The sequence below is a fragment of the Panthera uncia genome, chromosome C2 (assembly GCF_023721935.1).
Source record: "Panthera uncia isolate 11264 chromosome C2, Puncia_PCG_1.0, whole genome shotgun sequence".
Lineage (NCBI taxonomy): Eukaryota > Metazoa > Chordata > Mammalia > Carnivora > Felidae > Panthera > Panthera uncia.
The window spans coordinates 112,174,768-112,202,325 of NC_064810.1; the positions used below are offsets into that span (position 1 = coordinate 112,174,768).

The following is a 27,558-nucleotide window of genomic DNA, read 5'->3' on the forward strand; positions in this document are numbered from 1 at the left end:
GGTTCAGTGTGCCTACCCTACATAGTGTAGTCTAAGAGCCTGGCAGGTACAGAAGTGAGACTCTGGCTTGTACCTCTTCTGAGACGCTTTTTACTGTACATCAGTCATGTTGACAATCCCACAGGCCTCCTTGTTTCACCCTGGGGGAGCTTCCAAATTTCTTGGATGGTTGGTTGCCTTTCAGCAGTGCTTTTGCAGCTGGGGAAACTGAGACTTAAGAAATAACTTTCCCAGGATTCCCAAGCTGGTGTGGTGGAGATCAAATCAACAGAATGGATTTGACTGATGGTGCCTGATTCATAAAACCAAAGTTAATCTCGTAATATAACACATAGAATTAATAATACCTATTACCTTCATCCTGGTCATACGCTGACAAAATTATTACCCAAGTCAACTTTTCTAAAACATTGTTTTTGTTGGATCAAAAGAAGCCATTTGCAGAAAAGATGAAGAAAGTGTAGTATTCATTCAGTCTTTCCCCCTCCTTCCCAAACACACACAATCTTTATTATATTACCTCTGAATTATGATTTAATTTAATATACATAAGAAAAATCAAAGACTAGACACAGGTGATTCAAATATGTTAGCCAAAAAGACACTAAATAAAATTATTTAGAATACATCAGTCATTCTGTTTTCCTCATAAATCTTGAAAACAAAAACTGGTCTTAGTTTCTCATTTTTAATGAGCTCCTCTCCTATGAATTATGTAAAACTTCCAGAGATATAAACAGCTCTATATACAAAGAAGCAGTGTGGCAGTACATGTGACTTTACATATCTTTCACTAGAAAAGAAAAATCATGAAAAATTTGCTTTGAACCTGTTCTTCAATTCTAAAAGGAAGCTAATTTGAAAGATTTGGAAACCTCACTGAAGTGGCCAAACTATTTTTTATTTGAAAGTAGCATAAACATCTAAGTTGAGCTAAGCCGTGAGCTAAGCTGTCTTGGAAAGTGGAAAGGATAGTTCCGCTGTCCCTAAACTTTGTCAGGGAAGCAGATGGGGAGTGCCAACCCCAGAAAGAAGAATGAGTTTAGTGTAACGTCCCAACTGCCGTCGAGTTAGAACAGCTCACCAAGGAGATTTAAACTGGTCCATCTCCCTAGAAGGTAGAAAAGTTAATTATGACATCATTCTTTTTTTGTTTTGTTTTTGCTTTCTTCTCTCCCCCCCTCCCCGCCCCCCCCCCACCTTCGTCCTGATTATTCCTACCGGGTATTAGTTACCTATTGAATATTTTCAATACTTTTCTGTTTCAGAGCTTTAATCTGTCACTTACCTGTTTTTAGGTTATAAGAGATGAGGTTTCAATTTATTTTGTACCATTTATTATTATTTTTGAAAATGTTTGTTTATTTTTGAGACACAGAGAGAGAGAGAGAAAGAGAGAGAGAGAGAGAGAGCATGAGCGGGGGAGGGGCAGAGAGAGAGGGAGACACAGAATCCGAAGCAGGCTCCAGGCTCCAAGCTGTCAGCACAGAGCCCGACGCGGGGCTCGAACCCATGAACCGTGAGATCATGACCTGAGCCAAAGTTGGACGCTCAACTGACTGAGCCACCCAGGCTCCCCTGCATTGTTTAAAAAAATTTTTTTGATAAGAGGTGCAGAGAGCTTCAGTGAGTATCCAAAGCCACAACAAAGAAATAGAGGAGCCTGGATTTGAACCCAGGCAGGTTGATCCCAGAGACTGTGCCCCTTTCCTTGAAGCTGCACTGCCTCACCAATTTTCATATCTTAGTAAAGAACAATCAGTACAATGGCCTGAGCCTTCTGGCCGTTGATGTCGATGCATATTTATCACCCTGTGTTAGACTCAGCAACCTTAGGAAATAGGTTTAAAAACCGCATTTTGCAGACAAAGAAACAGTTGCGTGCAGCTGACTTTGCCAAGACTGTGCAGCTGGCATTCAACCCCGATCTCATAGCTTGTATTTAAGGCACGTTTCCATCTATTACCTCATTTAAGGACTGTGCCAGGCTCAGAAATCTCTCAATAAATACTTTCTGCTTGAACGGGTGGATCTGCACGCTTTCCGTAAAAGCTCGGCAAGAGGCAGTTGGGGTAACTAAGACTTGAGAAGTTAGGAAGCTTGCTGGGGTCACTCAGCTAGGAGGTTGTGGAACTAGGCCGTGAGCCCAAGTCCCCCCACAGTGGGACGCTGCAGGGGATGCTGACCAGCTGTACGAGAGGCAAGCTGCCAGCAAGAAAGGAATCCTCAGCAGACTGATCGTTAAAAAATGCAGCTCTCGTGTGCACTGAAATATCTGGTAGTGAAGGTTCTTCATGCCTGCAAATGACTTTCCAGTGGTTCAGAAAGAGAGAGCAAGCAAATATGAACAGTTTGTGGATCTAGGTGAAATTATACAGGTGTTCATTTTACTGTCCCTTTAAATTTTATGTACAGTTGAAGTTTTTCAAATAAAAAGTTGGAGAAGAAGGAAGGGAAAGGAAGGGAAGGGAAGGAAGGGAGGAAGGAAGGAAGGAAGGAAGGAAAGAAGGAAGGAAGAGAGAAAGAAGGAAGGAAGGAAGAAGGAATAGAGGAAGGGAGGGAGGAAGGAAGGAAGGAAGGAAAGAAGGAAGGAAGAGGGAAGGAAGGAAGGAAGAAGGAATAGAGGAAGGGAGGGAGGAAGGAAGGAAGGAAGGGAGGGAGGGAGAAAGAAGGAAGGAAGGGAGGGAGGGAGGGAGGCGTATTCAGGAGGTGTATATTCACCTTCTGATTCTCCGATTCACATGCACTGACAGCTATGGAGTCCATCTACTGTCTTTTGACTATCAAGTGATTTACTTGTTAAAATTGTTAAAATATAGTGTTTGTACAGATGACACTCACTGAAAAAAGTCAATGTACTGGCACCTATGGACATATTTTTTAAATTTATAGATAATCCTCAAATTTAATAAACTATTTTCTATTTAAAGGGCAGCTATATTTCTAATAAATCTTGCAATGAAAATTTGCTTCCTAATTAAATATATGATTCTCTTCTGTGTCAGAAAAGGAAATAATGAAAGTGTTTGAAATGAGATGATTTAGCAAGCATGAATTCATTTTGGATGACCCATAAGATTTAGATGCTCAATAGTCTTAACTTCTATCATAAAAATCATTTTGATGGATTACTCACTGGTAGTTTTCTTTTCTTCTCATTTGTGTTTAAAGACCAAAAAATTTAAATACAACATGATAGAACTGAAAATTTACAGAACAAAAGACCCAATACTCAGTGAAATTTATTTGTAATACATGCATTTTACAGTTAATTTGGGGGACCTTTTTATTTATATTTTGTATATTTTAAAATTTATGATTGTTAAACCTTTTTTTTGAATAATATAAGCTAGAAGGAAGGAAATAAGTTATTTCCTTCTTACCCATCATTTAATATTTGGGTTGGATTTCCTCTAGGTTTCTTTTCAATTCATAGTGTTTTTTTCTTATTTACATGGTTGTTTATTTGTATACTTTTTTTTATCTAGCTTTTTTTATTTTTATCTTTTTTAAAGATTTTAGTTTTAAGTAATCTCTATACCCAGTGTGGGGCTTGAACCCACAATTCTTTAAGATCAAGAGTCACATGCCCTTCCAAACCAGCCAGGTGCCTCTGTATCTTGCTCTTTTTAAATAACACTATCTCATAAGCATTTTCAGTATTATTACAGTTTTAAAAATCTTTTTCAGGGAGGGTGAATAAAAACAATAACAAAGAAACTCTGAGAGGATATAGAAGAAATCAGGTAGAGACCGAGAGGAACTGGGTAGGTAGAAGACAGGGCAGGCTTTCCAACTGAATACCGCTGTATGTTTCTGACACACAGACTTAATTTTTGACCTGTGTACGTATAATGCTTGTTAGAAATTTAAAGAAAATTATTGGAAACATTTAAAATTTGGGCATAACTGGGGCGCCTGGCTGGCTTAGTCAGTTAAGCGTCAGACTCTTGTTTTCGGTTCAGGTCATGATCTCACAGTCTGTGAGTTTGAGCCCTGCATGGGGCTCTGTGCTGACAGTGTGGAGCTGGCTGGGGATTCTCCCTCTCCCTCTCTCTTTGCCCCTCCCCCACATGCATGTTCTGTCTCTCTCTTGACATAAATAAATAAACTTAAAAAAAAAAGAATAAAATAAAATTTGGACATAATATTGTATTAAATAGATGGGTCACAGTTTATATTTATTTACATAGTTCCTCAATTATGGGACTCTCAAGTTCTGTTTAATTTTTCCTCATATGTCAGTTTGTGTTTTTAAATAATTCTGTGTGTGTCTGAACAATTGCCTGATCTGGTTTGGTCACTAGTTGAAATAATCACAGTCTTGCAGGCCATACGTTTATTTTTACTTTTTATATTGTTGATAATTTAAAATCATACTTGGAGACTAAATCCTCAGTGATTTCCTTTTTTTCCCGCCCTGCGTGAGAACCACTTCTCTCTTCTATATCAGAAATCTCATCCAGTGTTAGGTTTTGCATTGGTATGTTCTGTTCTTTTCCGGGGAAAAGAAAATGCCCTGACATGTGTTCCATGTATTTCTTGGCAACTTCCATCCACTGTCTAGATCTATTTAGGGAATAGTGAGAACGTTTTGGGCCAGACCATGACATGTTATTGACAATACATGTGTATGACAAATGCCCACTTCCTGGGGGTCTTCGTATAAATAATAATAAACATTATTATAAACTTCTACATGTATTTAGAGTCCTCTGCCTCCAGGATTGTGGTCAACTGGGTCTGAGACTGAGAATTTTGGTCCACGTCAGCCTGGGTCAGCCACACAGTGTTACCACTCCCCTGAGCTGGTAGAGAGGGCTGCCTGGCCTTTCCAGCCTGGTTTTCTGCAGCTACTACTGTCTCCACCCTCTCCCCATTAGTGCTGGTGGCCTACCCTGGCCTCCTGAGCATGCCAAGGAGAAAGGACGAGGACCTCAACTCACCCCACAACAGCTGCAACACTGGCAGTCTCCGCACAGGGTCCCCAGGAGGCCGTTGACCACCTGGATGGCACAGAGAAGCATCTGGACTCCGCCTATGACCAGCAGGATGGAGAAGAGGGTCAGATGCCAGGGAACCACATCGGCAGGCTGCCGGCACTTGCTCCATAACGCCTCATCATTGAGGTAATCCCTGTCCAAAATATGGAGGAGAAAGGAGACATTTGTAAAACATATGCAATACGCTGGGCTACAAAGACACCATAATGATTTTTCTTTTGCAATACTTTCCATCCCAAACATAAGCTCCATAAGAGAAATGTCCCATAATGGAGCACCTGGGTGGCTCAGTTGGTTGAGCATCTGATTCTTGATTTGGCTCAGGTCATGATCCCAGGGTCGTTGGATCAAGCCCCACATTGGGCTCTGAGCTAAGCGTGGAGCCTGCTTATGATTCTCTGTCTCCCTCTGCCCCTCTCCCCCATTCACACACACACTCTATCTCTATTAAATTTAAAAAGAGAAAAAAGAAAAAAAAAGGAAACCTATCCCATAATAATAATTTTAAAAACAACACCTAACATTTTTATTAAATATATACTATGTGCCAGACTCTGCTCTAAATTTTGTACACATATCAACTCATTTTTTTCCTCATAGAAGCCTTATGAGAACCTTCTCATAGAAACCTAATGAGGAATCTTCCATTTCACAAATAAGGACATTGAGGCACAGAGAGGTTAAGTGGCTTACCCCTAGGTTGCATAGGTACTAAGTGACAGAGTGATTTTTGTGAGGGGACCAAAAGGATGGGTAAATCCAGTATCTATGAGGGGACTGGGAAAATGAAGATACCCTGGGAGTAGACTCTTACAAATGTTCATGGCCATTATCCTGCCAGTTGTTGTTAGGGACCATTTGGGCTTTTGACAAAATTATCTGTCAAGTCTAGTGGCCTTGTAAAGTACAGTCATGTCAAAAGGACACTTAAAGGGAAGAGCTTAATGTTTGAAGGCCTAATTCTAGCCAAATTGCGAATTTTGCTCAACTGTATTTTTGTTAACATGTAGGGATTCCGCATGCAAAAAGATTTAATTAACTAAAAGGAAGAAATAATCTGCTGCCTTAATACATAGTTTATAAAATTTTGAAACAGGAGAAACTGCAATATTTTATAAAAATATATATATTAGGAGTTTACTACAATATAAAGGGCATTGTGTCTTGAAGGAGAAATGGGAAACCTATTGTCTTTCAGACAAAAACAAGAGTAAAAGTGGATAAATGCTGTGGATTACTATAATTTTTTCTCACATTCTTAGAGCCACAAATTGGTCTCTACCTCTGCCTTTATGTATCCTCTATCCTTTCAAGGACTCCATGGGAAACTCCTTCTGGCTACTAAATTAACATCTACTCCTGTTTCTGACAAATTCTCCAGTGCATCAGTGCTCATTTTAAATACATTCCATATTAAGATTTTCAAAAATCTTTGGAATGATGGCAGATACCCTGGAGTTTAATAGAGCACAAGGAATAAAGGAAAGAAGGAGCATTTTGCTCTTGATTTAAAAGTAAAACACTGCATTGTTTGGAGCATTGATTCACTTTTCCATAGCTGCTCATTAACTGTGTGACTTGTGTACTTATCTGTAAAGTGGGAATAATATCATTAAATTGTAGGCTTGTTGTGACAATTACCTGAACTAACACTAGTGACGTGCTTAGGACAGTGCCTAACATATAGTAAGTGCTCAGTAAACGCTAGTATTTTTATTATTTTACTTAACCTGAGCAGTGTGGTCTAAAGGAAAGAGCCTGGTATTTTGGATTGAGTTGAACCTGGTTTGAATCCAAGCATTCATCTTACTCTCTGTGTATTCCTCATACAAGTTACTCCCCCCCACCCCCATAGCATCAGTTCTTCATCTATAAAATGGGCTGAGAACAACCTCACAGTTGTGAAGATTCACAAAGATCATGTACTGTATGTTATGTACCGTTGTGGAAAACTTCCTTTTATTAATTACTTGTAAACACTCAACTTTCTGTTCCGCATTTTTCGATGTAGTCCTGTCTATCTTTACAGTTTTCAAACTTGACTATAGAAAGTCGTGAAGACACAATATTTTCCAGGCACATTTTATAAAGAAAGGATTCTAAGATGAAGCAATTGGCAATCCTGAGTTTTTTCCCCTCTGCAAGAGTTTGTGCAGAGATGGGATGACAGCACCTCCTGGTGGCGAAATTGGTGCAATGCTCACGGGGGAGCCTTGGAAGTAAGGGTGGAGTTTGGGCACCTGGAGAAAAAAATCCTCTCAGTTCCACCCGCCTCATCCCCCACAAACCACCATAAATACGCATTCCAGACCCTTCTTCTCTCCTCCCAGATTCTCAGGGCCTGAGGCTCCCCGAGATGTTGGCAATGATTGTTGTGGCCAACTCCCCAACCCCACGAGACAGTGGGCCCTAATTTTTTGTGGAGAAAATCATGTTTCCACATTCTGTGAAGCAAGGAGAGCTGAGGCAGTTTAAATCCACTTGACTGGAGTTTTAAAGCATCCCATTATTGTGAAGGGTATTTCCATCTGAGCTGTAGTAATCCCGCCATATCCGTATAGAAAGCCATGGGTTTCATGAGACTCACCTCTTGAAAGCAACAGAGGCAGCTGACGGAAAGAAGAGGGGCTCCCGAATGCTTTGCCTGGCCCACTCTGCCTGGCTTGTTCTGGGGTCACATCCCCTGGGACAAACTCCCCGATCCTCCTCCTGCCCTCAGCTGACGTTGGTAGCCCTTCTGTGCCTCCCAGCTTTCTGTGTTTCCTCTGGAAGAGCACCTAGGACCCTGTGCTATCACCGTCTGTCCATTTTCCTGTTTTTCTTTTCAGGGCTGTATGCCCATGTGGACAGAGACCGTGTCTCCTAACACCATCCCCAGTTCCAGCACAGGGAGTGATCGATAAATAACGGCAACTGTCACGTACTGGTCCTGCCCACGTGCTTTACATCATCTTTCTGAATCCCACAAGGAGGTGTTCTTTTACTTGAATGAAGCCTTGCATAGAGTATAGCCTCCACAAAACACTCACGGAACGAACGAACATATACACACAGATTAAGAGGTTGAGGCGAGTGAACGGAAGTGCCTGGATGTGGTCTTCGGTCTGTCTGACTCTGCAGCTAATGTTCTTAATCATTACACGAACTCCCTATGTTGAGTGATTATATCCCTTCGGTATATTTGAAATATGACTTATCTACTACATTTGATTTATACAACATATTTATAATAGCTTGTCAATTAAGGTTTACCTGTACCATGATAAAGGGAATAGTCTCTTTGAGCCTTCATGTGACTGGATGAAAAGATAGGAATTAAATCACAAAATCATTATGAAAGCATAACGTTTCAGAAAGCTCTAATGCATAATCTGTTCACGGTAATGAGTTATATTCACAAAAATGAATAATAAGGCTGAACGTTTAGCAAACAGCATGTGGCAGTAATTGTGCCAAAGGCTTTCTGTGCATCGCGTTCTTTCATTCTTGCCTGAATCTGTGACGTAGAGCATGCTGTTACCCCATCTGACAGGGGAAGAGCTGAGAGGTCAATGCACTGCCCAAGATGACCCCACTGGTATGTGGCAGGGGTGTGACTGGTCCCTAAGTCCAGTCAGGCAAAGAGCGAAGCTGCTTGACATCCATGAGTGTTTCGTGCTTCCTGAAAGCTGGAAAGCCAGGGGGGCAAGCCCGCATCCCCCTGTCAGTGAGGCTTTCAGCTCTAGGGAATGTGTTCAAGAGCAGCTTACGGGGTTCCTTGCTGATGAGCAATCTCTGAAGTACAAATGCAGATGGTCTAAACTGAAAGTCCAGGCAGAACATTTATTGTACTCACTTCTGTGTTTTGGTGTGAAAGAGCTCGCCACACCTCACCTTCCCCAGGGAGCAGGCAGGGTTACAGCCAGACGGGGGAGTGCTGTGCTTGGCCGGGTCCCTTGTCCCTCCCCCACTGCTATCGTCCTTGGCCTTTCCTCTGGTTCTCCCTTCTGTGGCTGTCCCCATGCCTTGTGCCAGCTGCTTCCCTTTCAGCAGCTCAGGGTCAAGGTAGAGGTAGCCAATTGTCTTAGAAAGGAAGACCTTGGATGGGAGGAGGTCCTACTTCAAAGGAAGGCAAGAGGGTGTATCTCAAAATGTCCTAGGTTTCTTTTTCCTTCTAGGAGGCCTCTTTAGTATGGTTCTCATGACAGAGAAAGTTAACTGTCTTTGCTCTTTTAACAAGATTGCCAACAAACATTTCTGAGGGAAAAACAAACAAACAAACAAACAAACCCAACCCAGGCTATGTCCTATGGCATTGAGTAGCCCTGAATTTTGTGCCCCAAGCTGGAAATCTTGGAGTCCAACTCAATAACCTGCCTCCTATTTCCTCACACCTAATCCTGATGATTCCATCTCAGATCTCTGAAATCTGTGTCCTTTGGAGCCAAATTCCACTGCCTTGCTGGTGATAACCTTATCAGGATTATTACTCCAATCTCCGACTTTTGTCTCTTCTTACTGAGCATGTCTTCATCCTCCACATCACTGACATCACAATCGTCCTAGAAATCCCAGGTGGCGGTGGCATGTCCTGCTTGAAGTCCTCTGCTGGTCCCTGAGGTCCCAAAGTTCTGGCCTACCTGTCAACCACGTCCCCAGGTGGTGTCCCCTTCTGTTCCTCTCCCCCACATTCACCCCGAGCTTCAGGCTTGCAGTGAACAGACATTCTCTGAGCATGTTGGGCCTTTTCATGGTTGTCTCAAGTCCTCCTCTTCTCTCTGCCTGAAATGTGCTTCTCCTCCCTATCTGGAAGGCACACCTTTGCTCATGTCCCCAAACCAGCCCATGTCACCTCCTCAGAGAAGTTTCCCTTGCACTCCTCCATTTCGTCCCTTTCTGCATTGTGAGGGTGTGACCTGTGTTGTCGCTCTAACTAGCCCTGTGCTCGCTGGGGCAGGGGCCACATCCATCCTTGTCTGCTTCATGTTTGGGACAGGCTTCAGCACAAAGTAGGGTACTGGCCAAGTGTGTGTTTGCTTTTTCAAATGCTCCTTCTGCTAATTACTAGCTGTGGAGCCCTGGGCCAATTAATCTTTCTGAATTTCATTTTTCTACTGCAGGGATAAGAATTCTCAGTTTTATTAAGAAGATTAAGTGAGATAATGTGTGCAAAAACATTTAGCCCCTAAACACTGAGAAGGAGAAGGAGGAGGAGGAATAGTAGGAGGAAGAAAGGGAAAAGAAAGAGAAAGAGAGAGGCGGGGGGAGAGGGGAAAGAAAGGAAAGAAATAAAGAAGAAGGAATGAGAAAGAAAGAAAGAAAGAAAGAAAGAAAGAAAGAAAGAAAGAAAAAGGAAGGGAGAAAGAAAAGAAAAGAGAAAAGAAAAAGAAAAGAAAAGAAAAGAAAAAAGAAAAGAAGCAGTGGTCATGGCTGCCACTGCCATTTGGTAATAAGGAAAGAGTGACAACTGTCCTAGGTCCTTATCTTCAGGCTCATACAAGTGATTAATACTTGCTCCTCACTAGTATCTGTGCATGTGTTAGATTTGTAGCTATAACAACCACGTCAGTGTTTATGCACTGGGATCCCGTGGATAAGAAGAGTCCACGGAAGCAGAGACCCTGAGCTATGCTACACGGAATCTATAATCGACACAAAAAGTAGAGAGTGCAAATCAATATCATTTATGTTCTAGAAAAGCCATTGTGACTTAGACTCAGAAATATTGGATCTGAGCTTCAGTCATTAGGAAACAGCATTTATGGGGTGCCTGGGTGGCTCAGTGGGTTGAGTGTCCATCTTTGGCCCAGGTCATGATCTCTCAGTTCGTGAGTTTGAGCCCCGCAGTGGGTTCTCGGCTGTCAGCACAGAGCCCACTTTGGATCCTCTGTCTCCCTCTCTCTCTGCCCTTCCCCTGCTGGTTCTCTCTCTCTCAAAATAAATAAACAGAAGGAAGGAAGGAAGGAAGGAAGGAAGGAAGGAAAAGAAAGAAAAGAAAGAAAGATAAAGAAAAGAAAGAAACAGAAAGAAAGAAAGAAAAGAAAAGAAAGAAAGAAAGGAAAGAAAGAAAGAAAGAAGGAAAGAAAGAAAGAAGGAAAGAAAGAAAGAAAATGAAAGACCATTTCATTTCTTTGGGCAAGTCACTTGTCCTCTCTGGGCCTCAGCTATCTTCCCTCTGAAGGAGAGTTAATAATCCCACAAGTTTTCTGTCAGGATTAAATGAAACATGTGGGTGAAAGCACTTTGTTAACGGAAAAACACCAAGCCACCGAGGTTCGATTACTGTTATAAAAATTCAAGCTGAGCCCCTGCAGTCCGAGGGAAGGGTTGGAGCTGCTGTGGGAGATAAGGTCATAAAGGAATGTGAGTTCTTGCCTGAGAAGATAGGACACAGGATGTAGGAGACAATGGAATGCTGACAGGAGACTGCCAGGTGGCAGAGAGGATGCCATGTGACACATTCCACCTAGATCCCCCCCTCCTGAGAGCCTTATCCTGTGCCAATCTTGGCATATTTCACGCCTTGTACAGAGAGAGGACTTGCACCTTCTGTGGGATTAAATTCCAAAGTCAGGGCGTGAGGAGAAAAAAACCAAACCAAACCACAAATAGTCAAAATCACTCTTAAATAGCCTGTCGATCACCTGGAAAGCGTAGGCTACATGGTTTTGTAATAAACCCCTACACGGCGATATTTGATCCCATGATAGTTTGAAGCCACTATGCAGATATGGTGGCACTCAAACCTCTCTCCTGTCAAAGAATCATCAAAGCCTTACCATGAACAGAGGAGGGTGGAGAATTCTGAAATGTGCCTGCTTGCCTGCAAAGTTTATTCTGTTCTGTTTGTACTGTTAAACCTCTCTGATCTGATACAAGTTAATGAATGGGTTAGTTGTTGTGAGAAGATCCGGTACCATTTGTGAAAGCATCTATCACAGAGTAATGTGCAGTAAAGGGCTATGATGTGCATGAAAACTTGCTTCACCAGAAGGACAGAGGACTTTGAAAAGTTGTTTCCTGTCCTTCCCCCACGCTGGCATTTCCTGTAGTGGCCCACAGACCAGCTGTCACTCTCCTGACCTTGGGCATGGATCCCATTCCATCCCAAGCAGGGAGCGGGTGTGCCAGGGAGGGTGTTAGGGTCTAATGCTATTGTACTGCCTTCGGGCGTTACTGGGCAAGTGTGTTTCCTTTCTCCGTCCTTTGTTTTGGACATAGATTCATTCTAATTGATTTTGAGTTCGTCAAGGGTAGTATCATTCACATAACAGTAAATACAAAAGCGTGTTTAATACTGCGCTTCTGTTGTTGATGGAAATAATAGGAGAAGGGTCCTTAGAAGGAGACATAATCTGTAGTTTCATAAACTCTCAGGGGAAGAACCTCAGGAAATGGATCTGGTGTCTGATTTCTATGCGTAGGCTAACCCCACGGCAGCGGGGCCCCAGCAGTCCTCTGCAAGGTAAGGGGGCACAGTACAACCATTGCCTTTGGGAATCCCTGCATGTGATGTTTAGAGGCCTGTACTCCTGTTTAACTTTATTTTTTTTTTAATTTTTTTTAATGTTTATTTATTTTTGAGACAGAGACAGAGCATGAATGGGGGAGGGTCAGAGAGGGAGGGAGACACAGAAGCAGAAACAGGCTCCAGGCTCCTAGCTGTCAGCACAGAGCCTGACGCGGGGCTCGAACCCACGGACCGCGAGATCACGACCTGAGCCGAAGTCGGACACTTAACCGACTGAGCCGCCCAGGCGCCCCCTCCTGTTTAACTTTAGAAGGAGGGATGATACTTTACACGAAACTCTTGTGAGCTGTATCATAACAGAACCAGTACCCTCTGTCTCCTCATCTAAAGCCTGCTTTTGAAGTTCTTTAGACTCTCATTGTAAATGAACATGTAGAGTTAATAAATTGTTGTCCTACAGATTTCTTTAGGCACGGTCCCATCGTCCAGTGTAGGGGCACCTCACAACCACATTTCCTGACCACCTAGATGTGTCAGTCACTGTGCCAGGTGGTAATGAACAAAGCAGAAATGGTCCAAGCCCTCCTGGAGGTCCGAGGCTGGTGCAGCACTGTCTCATAGACCGTCTGTGACAGTGGTAATGTCCTGTATCGGTGAGGGTCAATGCAGTTGCAACTAGACACATGTGGCTGCTGATACTTGAAATACTGATAGTGTGATTGAGGAATTTTAACTTTATTTCATTTGAATGAATTTAAGTTTGAACAGCTACATATGGCTATTGTCTACTGTGGTGCACGGTATAGTCTACGGGCAGAAGGGTGTGTAGTCTAAAGACACTAGAACTCAAGGGCGCCTGGGTGGCTTAGCCGGTTAAGTGTCTGACTTCAGCTCAGGTCATGATCTCACGATTCGTGAGTTCGAGCCCACATTGGGCTCTGTGGAGCCTGGAACCAGCTTTAGATTCTGTGTTTGCCCCTCTCCAGATCACGTTCTATCTCCCTCAAAAATAAACAAACTTTAAAGAATTTTTTTTTTTTTTTTAAAGATACTAGAACTCAAAAGTTGGAAGGTAGGAGTTTGAGCCCTGCCTCTGCCCTTAACCAGCTGTGCGACTTTGAGCAAGCCAAAATTATTAAGCCTGCCTTGGCAGGGTATAACTACTGCTTGCGGTTGTTGTGGGGATTAAATTATAAATTTGTTGTGGGGGAGGGGGGACGTTCTTTATCAGCTACAGAGTTCCATGACAACATGCAGTGTTATTTTAACCAGTTCTATTAAGTCTCGTGAAGAATCTACAATATTCTCAATGTCATTTTCCATAAATTTGCGCCTGAAAAGATAGTCTACTCATAGACGATCTAGGGAGCCTTTGAGCCCTGTTAGTGAGTAATCATTCTCGTTTTCTATGATAAGATTTTCAATGGGAGCCACCACTTTCTGTTAATTAATATTATTAGTTGCCTCATGTCGCTGCTCATAAATGTCGGGGTGTCAGTAATGACACTGCAAATCTCCTTCTCTCAGGCCAGCTGAAGCACCCCCTCTTGGTTATTTCTCCTGGTGTCTGTCAAAAGAGCAATTAAAAGGGCCCCTGGGTGGCTCAACTGGTTAAGCGTCCAACTTTGGCTCAGGTCATGATCTCATGGTTTGTGGGTTCGAGCCCCGCATCGGGCTCTGTGCTAACAGCTCAGAGCCTAGAGCCTGCTTCTGATTCTGTGTCTCTCTCTTTGCCTCTTCCCTTCTCACACTCTGTCCCTCTCTGTCTCTCAAAAATAAATAAACATTAAAAAAAAAAAGAAAGAGCAATTAGAGTGAGATCTTGGGCAAGTTCACTCCACCCCCTCTCCAGCTCTGCTTCAGAGGAGCAACATGCCCGACACTAGTCAAATGAAGGTGACAGGACCTATGCAGGGTCTCCCTTGGGCCATTTACCTGCCTTGTGGGGACACGTGGACATCACAGGGTGCACCTTACCCATCGTGGAAGGGATAGCCCCACGTGCTATTGTCCATGAGACATTTAGGACCCCTGTTGATTGAGATGGCTGAGATGACAAATGAGTATCCAGCACCCAAGAATCCAATCACAGCAAATATTGTGGAGGTGAACATCTGAAAGAGAAGGAGAGAGATAGGCGGGTTCTTAAGGTGTTCCAGAGGTTACCCCCAGCACACCTAACCAACCAGTCTGTCGTTGAGCATAGTGTCTCCAGGGAAGTTACGGGGTAAGAGCCAGTCTTCACAGTAGGTGGGAACTGTGGTGTCTCCTAGAATGAATTTTGGTATCTTTTTTCCCCTTCTTCCCCCCATTCCCATATCTTTCTTTACCTATTCATTGATGATTGAAGTGCTAGTTATGGTTGATACCTTTGAACCATGGTTTTTAACCTTGTTAAGAATAGAATCTCCTCCTGATCTTTCTCTTTCTCAGGACTAATATGAAAGGCTGTCTATTACAGAATCAAAGAATCTTAGAATTGGAAGTGATCTTAAAAGTCTTCTGGTCTGGAGTGCCTAGTTGGCATGAAATGGGCATGATAAGGCCTGCCTACAAGGTCTGTTGTGAAAGGTAGACATGACAACTTAAGTTAAATGTCAGGTACTCCCCTTCTCCCTTCTGTGTATTACTAACAATCTTATCACAGAATATAGTTGGCCAAGGGGCGGGGCAGGGATGGGTTTGGGGGTGGAGAGGACCTGATAGTGCCTGGACAATTGGAATCTATGTAATAATGGAGTTCCACTTTAGCTGGTATTTGTTTTCATATCATATGTGAATGTATTTTTGGTGCAACTATCCAAGACTGACCTCTGCCCCATGTGCCTTATAAAGTCTTATCTGACTTCCTATGTCAAACTAACCATCCTCTCTTTCATCTCTTACCCCAGTACCCTGGACTATATAAACTTCTCTCATGGCACAGTGCCCACAAGACATTTATGCATAGCTTTTTATGTCCGTCTTCCCCAACCGGAACATAAGCTCCTTGCCGTCATGGACAATGAGTTATTTGAAGATAGGTAGGACATTGCTTTACCCTGGCCATCATGTATTTGGTTTTTCTTCTTCCCACCTTTTCAAAGGCACCAAATAACTACTTGTTGGATGTTTTCAAAGACTATGGTTTCATGTTACTCATTATTTGACATTTTCCCTTTGAGTTTTGTGTCTAGGGTAGCCAAAATCCATTCTCACCATTAGTAACATTACTGAACATAATCTAGGTAAGAAGTAAATGAAAATTTTGTTCAGTTTATCAAGTTAGAACAGGCCATCTCTTTTCCAAAGGATATCTAGGTGAACAATTTTGGAGATTTCTGGATTATATGAAGTTAAATAGGCTTGACTCCTGTTTTACTTCTAAAAATCTTTGTGATACGCTGAAGTCAGTGAACCTCCAGGAAGGGGATATACTATGTATGCTGGAATATAAACAAAATTATTAGCTCCCAAGTTATCACTTGGTAAGTGAGGAAATTGCCTCAGAGTTGAGTCCTTATTTTGTCTATCAGACAATAGGGCACTTTCTCAAATACTTTATTTTGAACAACCAAGTACCACATGGGGGAAGACATTGGTCAGAAACAACCCAACTAATGTTAGCTGAGAGAATTGTATAAAAATTTTTTTCTGGGGGAGAGAAAAACAATTTTTTTTTTCTGAACACTGATGTATTAATTATTCTAGGAAAGTTGGCCTCACAATTTCTAGTTCTGAATGTTACAGTTAACAAACCTTTTAAAGGGCATTCTAAATGAGCATACGTAGTGTTGACAGTTGTGGGGATCGTTAACATACACCTGAAAGAGAGGTGTTCAAATACTGTCTTTGTCTGATGTGAATTGCTATTGGTGACTGAGTGAAATTTCCCCTGACCAGCATCATACATGGCTACAAAAATGTTGTATCCAAACTTAAATGGAAGGGAAGATGTGCTGTGGGAAACTCTTGATGGCTCAAAAGGTATCTTTAGTAGTAGCAAAGACCTGGTGTCAAAAAAGCAATAATACGTTTAAAAATAAATGAGTGGGGGAAAGACTTATTTCAAAATCACTGTATTAAAATTTTATAGAATGTGATTAAAGTATGTGCCCATCATTCAACGTTTGTATATTAATGTCAGTCAAAGAGCTTAAAAATTTTTTTTAAATGTTTATTTACTTAGAGAGAGAGAGAGAGAGAGCCTGAGCGGGAGAGAAACAGAGAGAGGGGGACACAGAATCTGAAGCAGGCTCCAGGCGAGCTGTCAGCAGGGCTTGAACCCACGAACTGTGTGATCATGACCTGAGCTGAAGTCAGATACTCAACCAACTGAGCCACCCAGGCACCCCTCAAAGAGCTTTTTAAAAAACTTCTTTATGGGAAAATAAAAGATGGTTTGATATGCAGTTTAGCCTTATATTTGGGTGTATATGGTGATTTGCAGAGTTTCCTGGTCTCATTGGAACCTATAACTTTTTTTCCATGAGTTCTTATAAGAACACCTTTTGGAAAATGCTGCTTCAATTCTTAGTGACAGTTTATCTGCCTAGTTCTCTGTCTCTGGGCCACCACCATGTTCCAACAAAATTGCTGGTCAGTTAGACACAGCTGATGTAACTCTAGGAATGGCCAGAACATTCTAGTACAGCAATTAAAAACTTATGCTCAGGGCAGTTTCTTCTCATGTTACCTTTTTTCATTTCAGAGTGAGGCTCTGAATGGTCTGAAAACATTTGTTGACAGTGCAGTTCTTTGTGATGGATTGGGTTGTCTCAATGAAAAGCAGATTCTGTGAAGAAAAGGTCTCTTAAAGGTATCTTAAAACTGGTTAAAAGTCTTCAAAAGCCAGGATTTCCACTAAATCAATGGTTAAATACGCTTATAATTAATTTTTGTACAAAAGATCCCAAAAACCATTTAATGCAATCATCTCGCCTTTTAGCGAATAAAAATAGCTCCATTCAGTGAGAACCTTAGATGCCTTATCTCATTTAATCCAGGGTTGAACTAAAACAACCCAGGGTTTCAACATCTGCTGATGAGTAGTGAGAGGAGAAGTCTGACTCGCTATTCCTGCTGTGTGAGCTGAGTAAAGGATTTTAGATAGCACTCCTGGAACATTTTAGCAGGCAAATATTTAAAGATGCAGAAAGTGAGTACAAATGCACACGTTCTTCATGTTAGGCAAGTCTGAGTAAATGAAAAACCAGGTTAGTAAAAAATATCAGTTAGATGGTATTTCTCTTTGCAAGCAGTCTCCATCATAAGCACCTCTATACCAGTACTGTCCAGTGAATTGTAATGAGAGCCACATATGTAATTTAACACTTTCCAGTAACTACCATTTAAAAACTAAAAACAAAAACAAACCAAGACAAACAAAAAAACCACCAGTGAGAATAATGTTAATAATATGTTCTCTTTAACTCAACATATTCAAAAACTATTATTTCAACATATAATCAATATGAAAATTACTAATGAGATACTTTACAGTTTTTGTAGTAATTCTGTGAAATCTGGTGTGTATTTTATACGTATGCTACACCTTAATTTAGATCAGCCACATTCCACTGCTCAATAACCCCATGTGAACAATGGCTGTCCTATATTGGACAGTATAGTCTAGAATATTTGAAAAACTGATCTTTGGTAGCAAAAGTTTAAAAGACGTATGGATATAGTGTGCACTGAATTTATGATTATGGGTACTCCTAATTAGGGAGGAGGGAAATATGATAGAAGAGAGGAGCACAGTGACTCCCAACTGAATCAATAATATTTTACTTCTTGATAAAACTATCTGAAGAAAATGCCGCATCAGGTTACAACCTCAGAAATCTACTGGTGGCATGGTCTGATTTTGTATCCAAATTTGAAACACTTCCCGTTAAAATAAAGAAACAACCCAAACTGATTTTTCATCACTTTTCCAAATTGGATGAACCATATGAAGCAAGGTATACTTTTTTTTAACTTTAAAAAAAAATAAAAAAATTTTAAAGTCTGTTTGTTTTGAGGGAGAGGGAGAGACAGAGAGCGAGCATGAGTGGGGGAGGGGCAGAGAGGGAGAGAGAGAATTCCAAGCAGGCTCCTGCACCATCAACACAGAGTCCAATTCGAGGCTTGAACTCACGAACTGTGAGATCATGACCTGAGCTGAAATCAGGAGTTGGATGCTTAACTGACTTAGCCACCCAGGTGCCCCAAAGCAGGGTAAACTTTATGTCCCTTTGCTTTAAGTAATTTCGCATTCAGAAGTCTTTAAAAAATTATCAAACTCACTACTCAGAGATATTATCAGTCTTAAAACCACTAACTTTTAGTTATGTTAAAGATAACTATATCATGAGTTTCATGGTAAAAATTTTTTCATATTAAAAGAAAAGTTATTAAGCTCAAGTTGAATACACGAGGGTAGACATTCTAAATTGTTGTTAAAGTAAACAGGCACGGTGGGGGTACTTGGGTGGCTCAGTTGGTTAAATGTTGGTTGGACTCTTGATCTTTGATCTGAGCTCAGGTCATGATCTCATGGTAGCAAGATCTAGCCCAGCCCTGTGTTTGGCTCTGTGCTAAGTTTGGAGCCTGCCTGGGATTCTCTCTCTCCCTCTCTTGCCCCCACCTGCTCACGCACGTGTGGTCTCTCTCTTTCACTCAAAATAAATAAATAAACATTTAAAAAAAAAAATAGGCAAAAGGCCTGGAAATATCTATGGAAGGAGACACAAAATTGGGAACAGAGGTAACCTCTAGAGAGAGGAGTTGCCAGACTTTTGAGTCAGGAATGTGAGACTCCCTTTGTAGGTTTTGTACTATGCTGATGCTTTCCCTAGTCAAAATGAATAAATAGTAAAGAGAGGCACCACTGTGCAGTGGTCAAAGGTGTGGGTTACAGACATATTGATTTGGGTCTGAGTCTTGGTTCTCTCCTTTATGACCTTGGGAAGTTAGTCTTTCTAAGACCTCCATTTCCTCTTTCATAAGATAAGGCTCAAAAATAAGTACCTGCTCAGGGAGATCATTATGAAAGATAGGCTAATTGATAGGAAATAGGAAATCAAAAGTACACATCTCCACAGGATCAGATAACCTCCAAGTGGGGTAGGCTATTAGATAATGCCCAGTACTTCACTGATAGGATACCTAGAAATCTTTTTTGTCCTACTTCTCTTTTTTTAAAGTTTATTTATTTATTTTTTGACAGAGGGAGAGAGAGAGAGAGAGAGAGAGAGCGCGTGGGAGCATAAGTGTGGGAGGGGCACAGAGAGAGAGGGAGACACAGAATCCGAAGCAGGCTCCAGGCTCTGAGCTGTCAGCACATAGCCTGACACGGGGCTCGAATTCAGGAACTGTGAGATCATGACCTGAGCCAAAGTTGGATGGTCAATCGACTGAGCCACCCAGGCGCCCCTCTTTTGCCTACTTCTGAGTTTTGGATTATTTCCTATGCCATTAATAAGCACTTGATAAATGTCATTATTATATTGTAATGTTTTTATTATCATATCCTGACACACTTTACTTTCCACAAATACTGAGAGCATCACGCTCGGCAGAAAAATAACAGGCCAACTCTCAGAACGCACGTTCTGTTCACATTGTTAAAGAAATGTGTTTAAGTATATGCTGTAAACACTTCCCTTGAAAAAGAAGATAAACATGCCCTATGATGAAATGCCCTCGAATTCACCATCTGTCAGCTTTAAAACCTTCCTCTCCGGCAGGCTCTGGAGGCAGAGGACATGGGATTGGACCCCAGCTCTGCTGCTGCCCATGGTGTGTTCTTGGCCAGTTGTGTACCTAGGTTGGCTGAACCCGATGGAGGAACCACTGGGGCCTGGGAAGGGAAGAGGAAAATGGGTGGCTTGGGGACATAGCGTTTAGAGACTTGAGTAGTAGCAACGTGTTGCCAAAACATCACTGATGGGCGTGAAGGTTCCTCCTTAACAATTATTCTGAGATATATAGAGATGACCTGATGCATTTTTTCCCCTTTAGGATGTTAACGTTCTGTGTTTTCTGCTTCATCACACTTGGGAAGTGGGGGAGGGCTGGTGGGGTGGAGTGTGATGAACAGAAACTTAACTTGAACGCACCTCTGTTTCCTTAGTTATAAAACAGGGGGTTTAATGCCAAACTCAAAGAGTTAGTGTGAGAATTGAATCCGATAAAGTATAGAAATCACCTGAAATCCCTCCTGAGCATTCATTTGCTTCACTCATTCAACAACCATTTGTGTCCTCCCTACCCAGCCACCTGCTGCTCCTCTCCCCTCCTGGGCACACAGATGCTTGCAACATCTTCCCCCATCCTTGTAGCCTTCTTACGAAGGGACATGTGTGCATTATCTCTTTCACAGCAGAGGATTTTGAAGCATAAAAAACATTTAGTTTTTTATTTCTTCTTTCAAGATATTCTTCATATTTTATTTCTTCTTTCAAGATGATCTATTATTTCAAAAGAACTGTCTTTTTTTACAATTTTTTAAATGTTTATTTATTTTTGAGAGAGAGAGAGACAGAGCGTGAGTGGGGAAAGGGCAAAGAGAGAGGGAGACACAGAATCGGAAGCAGGCTCCAGGCTCTGACCGGTCAGCACAGAGCCCGACGCGGGGTTTGAACCCATGAGCTGTGAAATCATGACCTGAGCCGAAGTTGGCTGGTCAACGGACTGAGCCACCCAGTCGCCCCAAAAGAACTGTCTTTCTTAAATTCCCCTCACACTGGCTGTCACACCAAGGAATGCAGAGGTAAAAGAGTCAGTGCTTTTGGCCTCAGGAAATGTTCCCTTCAGAAGTGCTCACACAGGAGGTGTCCCTAGGGGGCACTGGTGAGCCAGGCACTGCAGAAGTGCTGACTCCACATTGAATCGACTAATTTCAGAAGTGATCAAGATCCTCCTTGGAGACATGTCAGTCAACCATCTGGCCCTGCCTGTGGGTGGGGTGGGCCTTTATCTACCTGATATGCGTTGAGGATGCCGAAATGTTGGCCTGCCCCTAATATCTCCTTTATCAATCTACCCTTCAGTCCCATTATTAGATACTCCTTTGAGTCAAGGCCAAGGTCTTCAAAAGACTGTTATCTTTTTTTTTTTTTTTAACATTTATTTATTTTTGAGACAGAGAGAGACAGAGCATGAATGGGGGAGGGTCAGAGAGAGAGGGAGACACAGAATCTGAAACAGGCTCCAGGCTCTGAGCTGTCAGCACAGAGCCCGACGAGGGGCTCGAACTCACCGACCGCGAGATCATGACCTGAGCCGAAGTCGGACGCTTAACCGACTGAGCCACCCAGGCATACCCAAAAGGCTGTTATTAAAGCACAGACTTAACATGAATGAGTGGATAAAATTAAAAGAGATCCTAGGGACTCTGAGAGATCTTTTTTTTTTTTTTTTTTTTTTTTAAAGGATTAGTGTGCCGGAGACCCTGACCAGCCACAGATAAAGTGCTGGGAGGCCACTGAGAACCTCTTGTAGGGGAGGAAGGGGGTGGAGACCCAAAAGTAAATCCCCCATCTGGGTTTTCAGAGCCCACCTCAGAAGCCACCTTCCTCTCATAGTTTTTGCCCTAGGGCTCACTTTTCTCAACTTAATTTATTAAAAAAAATTTTTTTAAATATTTATTTATTCTTGAAAGACAAAGATACAGAGTGCAAGTGGGGGGGGGAGGGGTAGAGAGAGAGGGAGACACAGAATCCGAAGCAGGCTCCAGGCTCTGAGCTGTCAGCACAGAGCCCAAAAAGGAGCTTGAACTCACGAACTATGAGATCATGACCCGAGCCAAAGTCAGAGGCTTAGCCGATTGAATTAAGCCACAGCTTAATTTATTTAAAAGAGTGCAGCCCCCAAGTCTGGGCTTCAAGTTTGCTCGGCCTCAGAGGAGAGCTGGCCTCCATTTTCTAGTTTCACCATGAAATATTGGTTAGGTGATCTCAAGATTTTTTCCAGCTCATTGTCTTGCTTTATCTCTACAACCACCATATCCTGCTTCTACTATCTATTGATTATCCTGGTTTTACAGCCAGGGAAGGGGAAGAGAATGATGCAGTGACTTCTGAAAAGTATTCCAGAAAGACTTTAGCAAGGAAGAGAGGACAGAGAAGCCAGGAAACAAATGAGAGCAAGACTGTGGAAACAGTGACAGGATTTAGCCCCATAGCCCTTGGCCTAATTTGTTTCCATCTCATAGGACTTTGTACCTAGCTGGATTTCTTTTTTTTTTTTTTTTAACATTTATTTTTGAGACAGAGAGAGAGCATGAACAGGGGAGGGTCAGGGAAAGAGGGAGACACAGAATCTGAAACAGGCTCCAGGCTCTGAGCTGTCAGCACCTAGCCCGATGCGGGGCTCGAACCCACGGACCGCGAGATCATGACCTGAGCCGAAGTCGGACGCTTAACCGACTGAGCCACCCAGGCGCCCCTATACCTAGCTGGATTTCTTAAACAGTGTTCCGCAGAAGCCTAGTGTCCCTTAAACGTCTGGCGGGGAATGCTGTGAGCCTTTGGAAAAATAATTTGAATCTTCAGCATTATAGTACTAATCCAAGTATGCTGCAGCCTTTTTCTTTTTGTCTGACAAAATGTTTTAGATTCCTTTCTTTAAAAATGATTGTTGCTTGGTGCTCCAGAGCCTGAGAACATGAAGGAAACAGAGCTCTGAAACAGAGGCATGAACTCAAGAACCCTTGGAGGACCCTATAGGAAACACTCCGCCATGCCCACTGTAGGCCATCATTGTGTCAAAATGCAGGCCCACAAGTATCAGGTTCATTCATCTTTTTATTTTTTGAAAAAGAAGTAGGATATCTAAATACTTCCGTAGTATCTCTATTTTCAAAAGCTGGCAACTGATTAAGAACCAAAACAAAAGAAAAAAAAAAAGAAAAGGAAAGGAATTTTGCTGGCCACCTAGAGGGTGGCTGTCCCTGCATCCCTGGTCCAAGGTGGCTGTGGTGGGTTGTCTTGGTTGACAGTCTGGCAGAGCTGGTCCTTTGCTGGGCACTGCCCTTGTGGACTATCGGCCAGTCATTTGGAGGAGTCATCCTCAACCCACACCAAGGGCAGATCCTTCGTGGGTGGGGGAGTCGGTTGGGGAGCTCAGACAGACAACCTGAATTGGGCAGACCAAATGTTTCAGGTTTTATTAATGCAACTGTGCTTGTAAAAATATGACTTTTCTCCCTTTCTTTTGGACTTCGCTTAAGTCTATTTAAAAAACAAGGTTCGCACAATACTTTGAATATTATTTCACTTTTCACTGTGGTTATATATAAACCTAAAAACAAAAAGTAAACAAACAAAACCCTTGTTTTGATACTGGGTAATCTTCAGCCTTCTACTCAATACCAGAGAATGAGCTGTTAGGTTTCTAAGCAATGACTCTTTTTTAATTTTCATCCAGTTTCTTAATTGCCAGTTCTTTTTCAAATTCTCATCTTCAGCTTATTCTCCAAAAATCCACAAGGTATAACAGGATTACATTCAAAGGGCAAATGAGTTACATAATTCTTCATTTCCCTTATAATTAATTATATAAAAACATACATGTGTAAAACACATGTTATACAACTATATCAAATAAATCATGGTTAATTTTTACATCTCTTTGTAAATGATGATTTTAAATGTTATAATAATCAATGCCAAAAAAAAATGATCCGTGCTTACTTGGGACTCATGATGGTGTTTAGAAGGTAAGAACATTCTCTTTGAATGATCTTTGCACGCAGAAAACCGTAACTGTATGCACAGTATACCAGCCTCAGCCCTTCATATGTGCTCAGTGAATATTTTTTGATTAAATAAAAGAGCAAATAATAATGGGGAAGAAATGTTAGAAAAGATTCTATTTGGGAACAGATGGCTATAACTTTTCCTTTAAGAAGTTAAGTTAAGCTTGAGTAATTCATCATTTGGAGTTCATGAGCCTGTTAGAAGGACAGTTGAACTTCAGGGGGACAACGAGGGCAGGAACAGTCCTGACTCATCAGCCAGACAGTAATTCCAGTTTGACCTTCTTTGTTTTTGCCATATCAGTGTACCCGTGCTCTTAATATTTTTCTTTAAGACAACTCTCTGTTGCATTCATTTATATCACCACTAGGAGTGAAGAGCTAGAAACATTAGCAAAGACAGTGCAGTAGTTTCGAACTTTTAGTTCTTGTTGCTTGTGTTCCTGGAGCCTGAAACTTATTCCCCCTTTGTTTTTTGCTTTTTAAAGTTTATTTGTTTATCTTGAGAGAAAGAGGAAGTGTGCATGAGAGAGAGTGGGGGAGGGGCAGAGAGAGAGAATCTCAAGCAGGCTCTGCACTGTCAGCGCAGAGCCTGACGTGGGGCTAGATATCACGAACTGTGAGATCATGACCTGAGCTGAAGTCAAGAGTCAGACGCTTAACTGACTGAGCCACCCAGGCGCCCGTTTGTTCTCCCTTTGTTAAAAAGGGGGATTATGAGGGTTTGGGATGGCAAAGACCTCTTTCCAATCAAAATTGAATATTCTCTTGATAAAATCAAAAGGACTGAAGGAGAATTGACAAGGGAATAACTTTCTATGCTATTGAAAGATACAGCCCACCTGACTGCCAGCAGAGCCTGTCCCATACTTGGGAAACTCTGATCTAGTTCAACATCTTCATTGTACAGATGAGCAAAGGGAGGCAGAGGGCAGTACAGTGACTCGTCCAGGTGCAGGGATGGGACCCAACCCCACTTCCCAGGCTGGAGTGGTGATGCCTAATCTCTCTAGCTCACCTACTGAAAGATGCTTGACTGCACGAAACAAGAAAGGAAACAGAAGTCCTGAGTCAACAACGTCTGGGTGGAAGTGGGGAAGTACTGGGCACTGAGGCAGTGAAACTGGCAGCAGTGTAGATGGGGAATTTAGAGGGCTGTTGGGGAGGGGCTGTTATCAGCCCTTATGCTGCCCCAACTCCCTTTACAGATGAGACAATGCAGGCCAGAGAAGGGAAAAGACTTGCCCACGGTCTCAGGCCTCTCAGTGGCAGAGGGGAGACTTACAGCCCCCATTCCTGCCTTCCATGCCTGCCATTCTTTTTTTTTTTTTTTTATAAGTCTATTCATTTATTTTGGGGGGGTGTGCAGAGAGAGGGAGAGAAAGAATCCTAAGCACTCTCCACATTGTCAGCATGGAGCCTGTCTCAGGGCTTGATCCCATGAACTGTGAGATCATGACCTGAGCCGAAACCAAGAGTCAGATACCCAACTGACTGAGCCACCCAGGCACCTGCATTCTTTATATGGCCCCACTCCAGTTATCTAGCTGTGACATCCCTGCCTCTTTACAAAATCTAAAATGATACTCGTATCCTATAAGTATCGGGGCTTTTTAGTGTTTAAAATTGCATTATTATTGTTATTTTGCACCAGCAAGAAATCCCTATTTAGGTATGTGCCAGCTGCCTCCAGAGTCCTGCCTGGGGCTGGTGATTCATCCCCATCCCCACCATGCCAAGCACAAGAAGACAGTGCACCGTGGACTCATTCTGGCAGCCGCCTTCTGGGTTAACTTACCGCGAAGCGCTTCCCACAGCTCTCGTTGCCGCAGCATCCACAGCAGTCATTGTTCTTCAGGCCCAAGAACACCAGCGCAGGGAAAATCATCTGTCAGCAAGAGAAGCACCTCAGACTGGGTCTGACACGAGAAATGGGAGCCTGTGCCTGCCTGGCTGTGAGTGGAGCTATGTCCGTGATGCGGGACTCAGGGACTAAAAGGGTATGGCAAGAACTTACAGAGCATGGCTGGTGCAGTAGATGGAGTATTAACTGAGTATTACTGAGTGTCTAGTTTCCATGAGGCCTAATGCAGCTTCAGTGAGGCAAGACTTCAGGACCTGACGCCCTGAGTTTCCATTTACATGGTAGGTTAGGATAGCGATAAGAAACTTGTCTGCAGTCGTTATGAAAAGTGAGTCTAGTCTGTCTCTCTCTTTCTAAATTGGAGGTTCCCATCCTCTACTGGAAACAAGGGGTAAATGTATCATTAGTGAATGAGTGGAAGAGGAATCCACCAACACCTGCTTCTTTTGGTGGTTTTCAGTCAATCAGTTTGACAGAAAGTGTGTGTCTACAACCCCCAGCACTATCTTGTTAGCATATAGAAATCAGCCTGGGCGGCTCAGGTCATGATCTCGCGGTTCGTGAGTTTGAGCCCTGCGCCTGGCTCTGTGCTGACAGCTCAGAGCCTGGAGCCTGCTTCAGATTCTCTGTCTCCCTCTCTCTCTGCCCCTCCCCCACTCGTGCTCTGTTTCTGTCTCTCAAAACTAAATAAACATTGAAAAAAAAATTTTTTTTAAATATAGAAATTTGGCAGCCCTCAGTCTGGTTCGTGGAATTCGATTGACCCATGAGAACTGCCAGCCCAATCTTGGGAATTCATTACTTATTAAATTTAGTGGACACGCTCTCGTCAGGTCCTAATGGAGAAGGGAAATCATTAAGACACTGACTTTTCATCATGCAATGCTTGGGTGTTTGTTAGCAATGAAATATCTTCTTGTTCAAAAGTACCCAATTTTAAAAGGATTCGACAGAACTCTCTGGGGGGATTTTAAGGCTTCCCTACTCACCAAGACCCCGCTTCCTAATATTCCTCCGAAAAACCAGACCTCTTCAGAAAGGTGGTCGTTATTGTCTATCACTTTTCCTCCAGGGAAGAATAACAGGATGTTAGCCAGGAAGCCAAACAAGGCGAGGGGGATGAGGGTGCCCCCCAGGCACTTGGCGCAGCCCCCCGTGCACATATTGGGGAAGCACAATACAGGTCTGCGAGGCTGTTCAGCGCTGCCTTCACGGGGTCTCTTCAAAGTTATCAGCCAGAGCGTCCTTGTAAATGTCCCCAGTTCAATCCGTGTTTTGGAGCTGAGAGCCAAATCAGCCTGTGAGCTGTGTCCTTGGAGTTGCTTCTGCTTCTCAGATGTAGCACACCCTTGATGACGATGGACATTTATATATTCTCCCTGACCTGAAGTCCTTTTTTTTTTCCTGCACTCCATAAATGAGATTATGCGCAGAGCAATAATTTTGCCATGGAGACCAATAACCTCTGTTAATAATCCACCAACACAGGCAAGACACTCACATTGTTGCAATCGAA

General features: G+C 42.5%; 1 protein-coding gene across 2 annotated transcripts; it reads right to left on the bottom strand.

Moving 5' to 3' along the window:
• Positions 1-442: 442 nt before the first annotated feature.
• TM4SF4 (transmembrane 4 L six family member 4) lies at positions 443-27,558 on the bottom strand. 2 transcript variants are annotated; one of them, XM_049629721.1, is made up of 5 exons: positions 27,032-27,558; positions 25,977-26,066; positions 14,431-14,567; positions 4,947-5,136; positions 443-1,111 (listed from the first exon to the last, which is right to left on the bottom strand). In XM_049629721.1, exons 1-5 carry the CDS (start codon positions 27,455-27,457, stop codon positions 1,094-1,096), a joined length of 861 nt encoding a protein of 286 aa, XP_049485678.1. In that variant the 5' UTR covers positions 27,458-27,558; the 3' UTR covers positions 443-1,093. The 2 variants fall into 2 exon arrangements, with proteins under 2 accessions (XP_049485678.1, XP_049485679.1); XM_049629722.1 differs by having other exon boundaries at positions 446-1,111; positions 4,947-5,038; positions 27,032-27,554.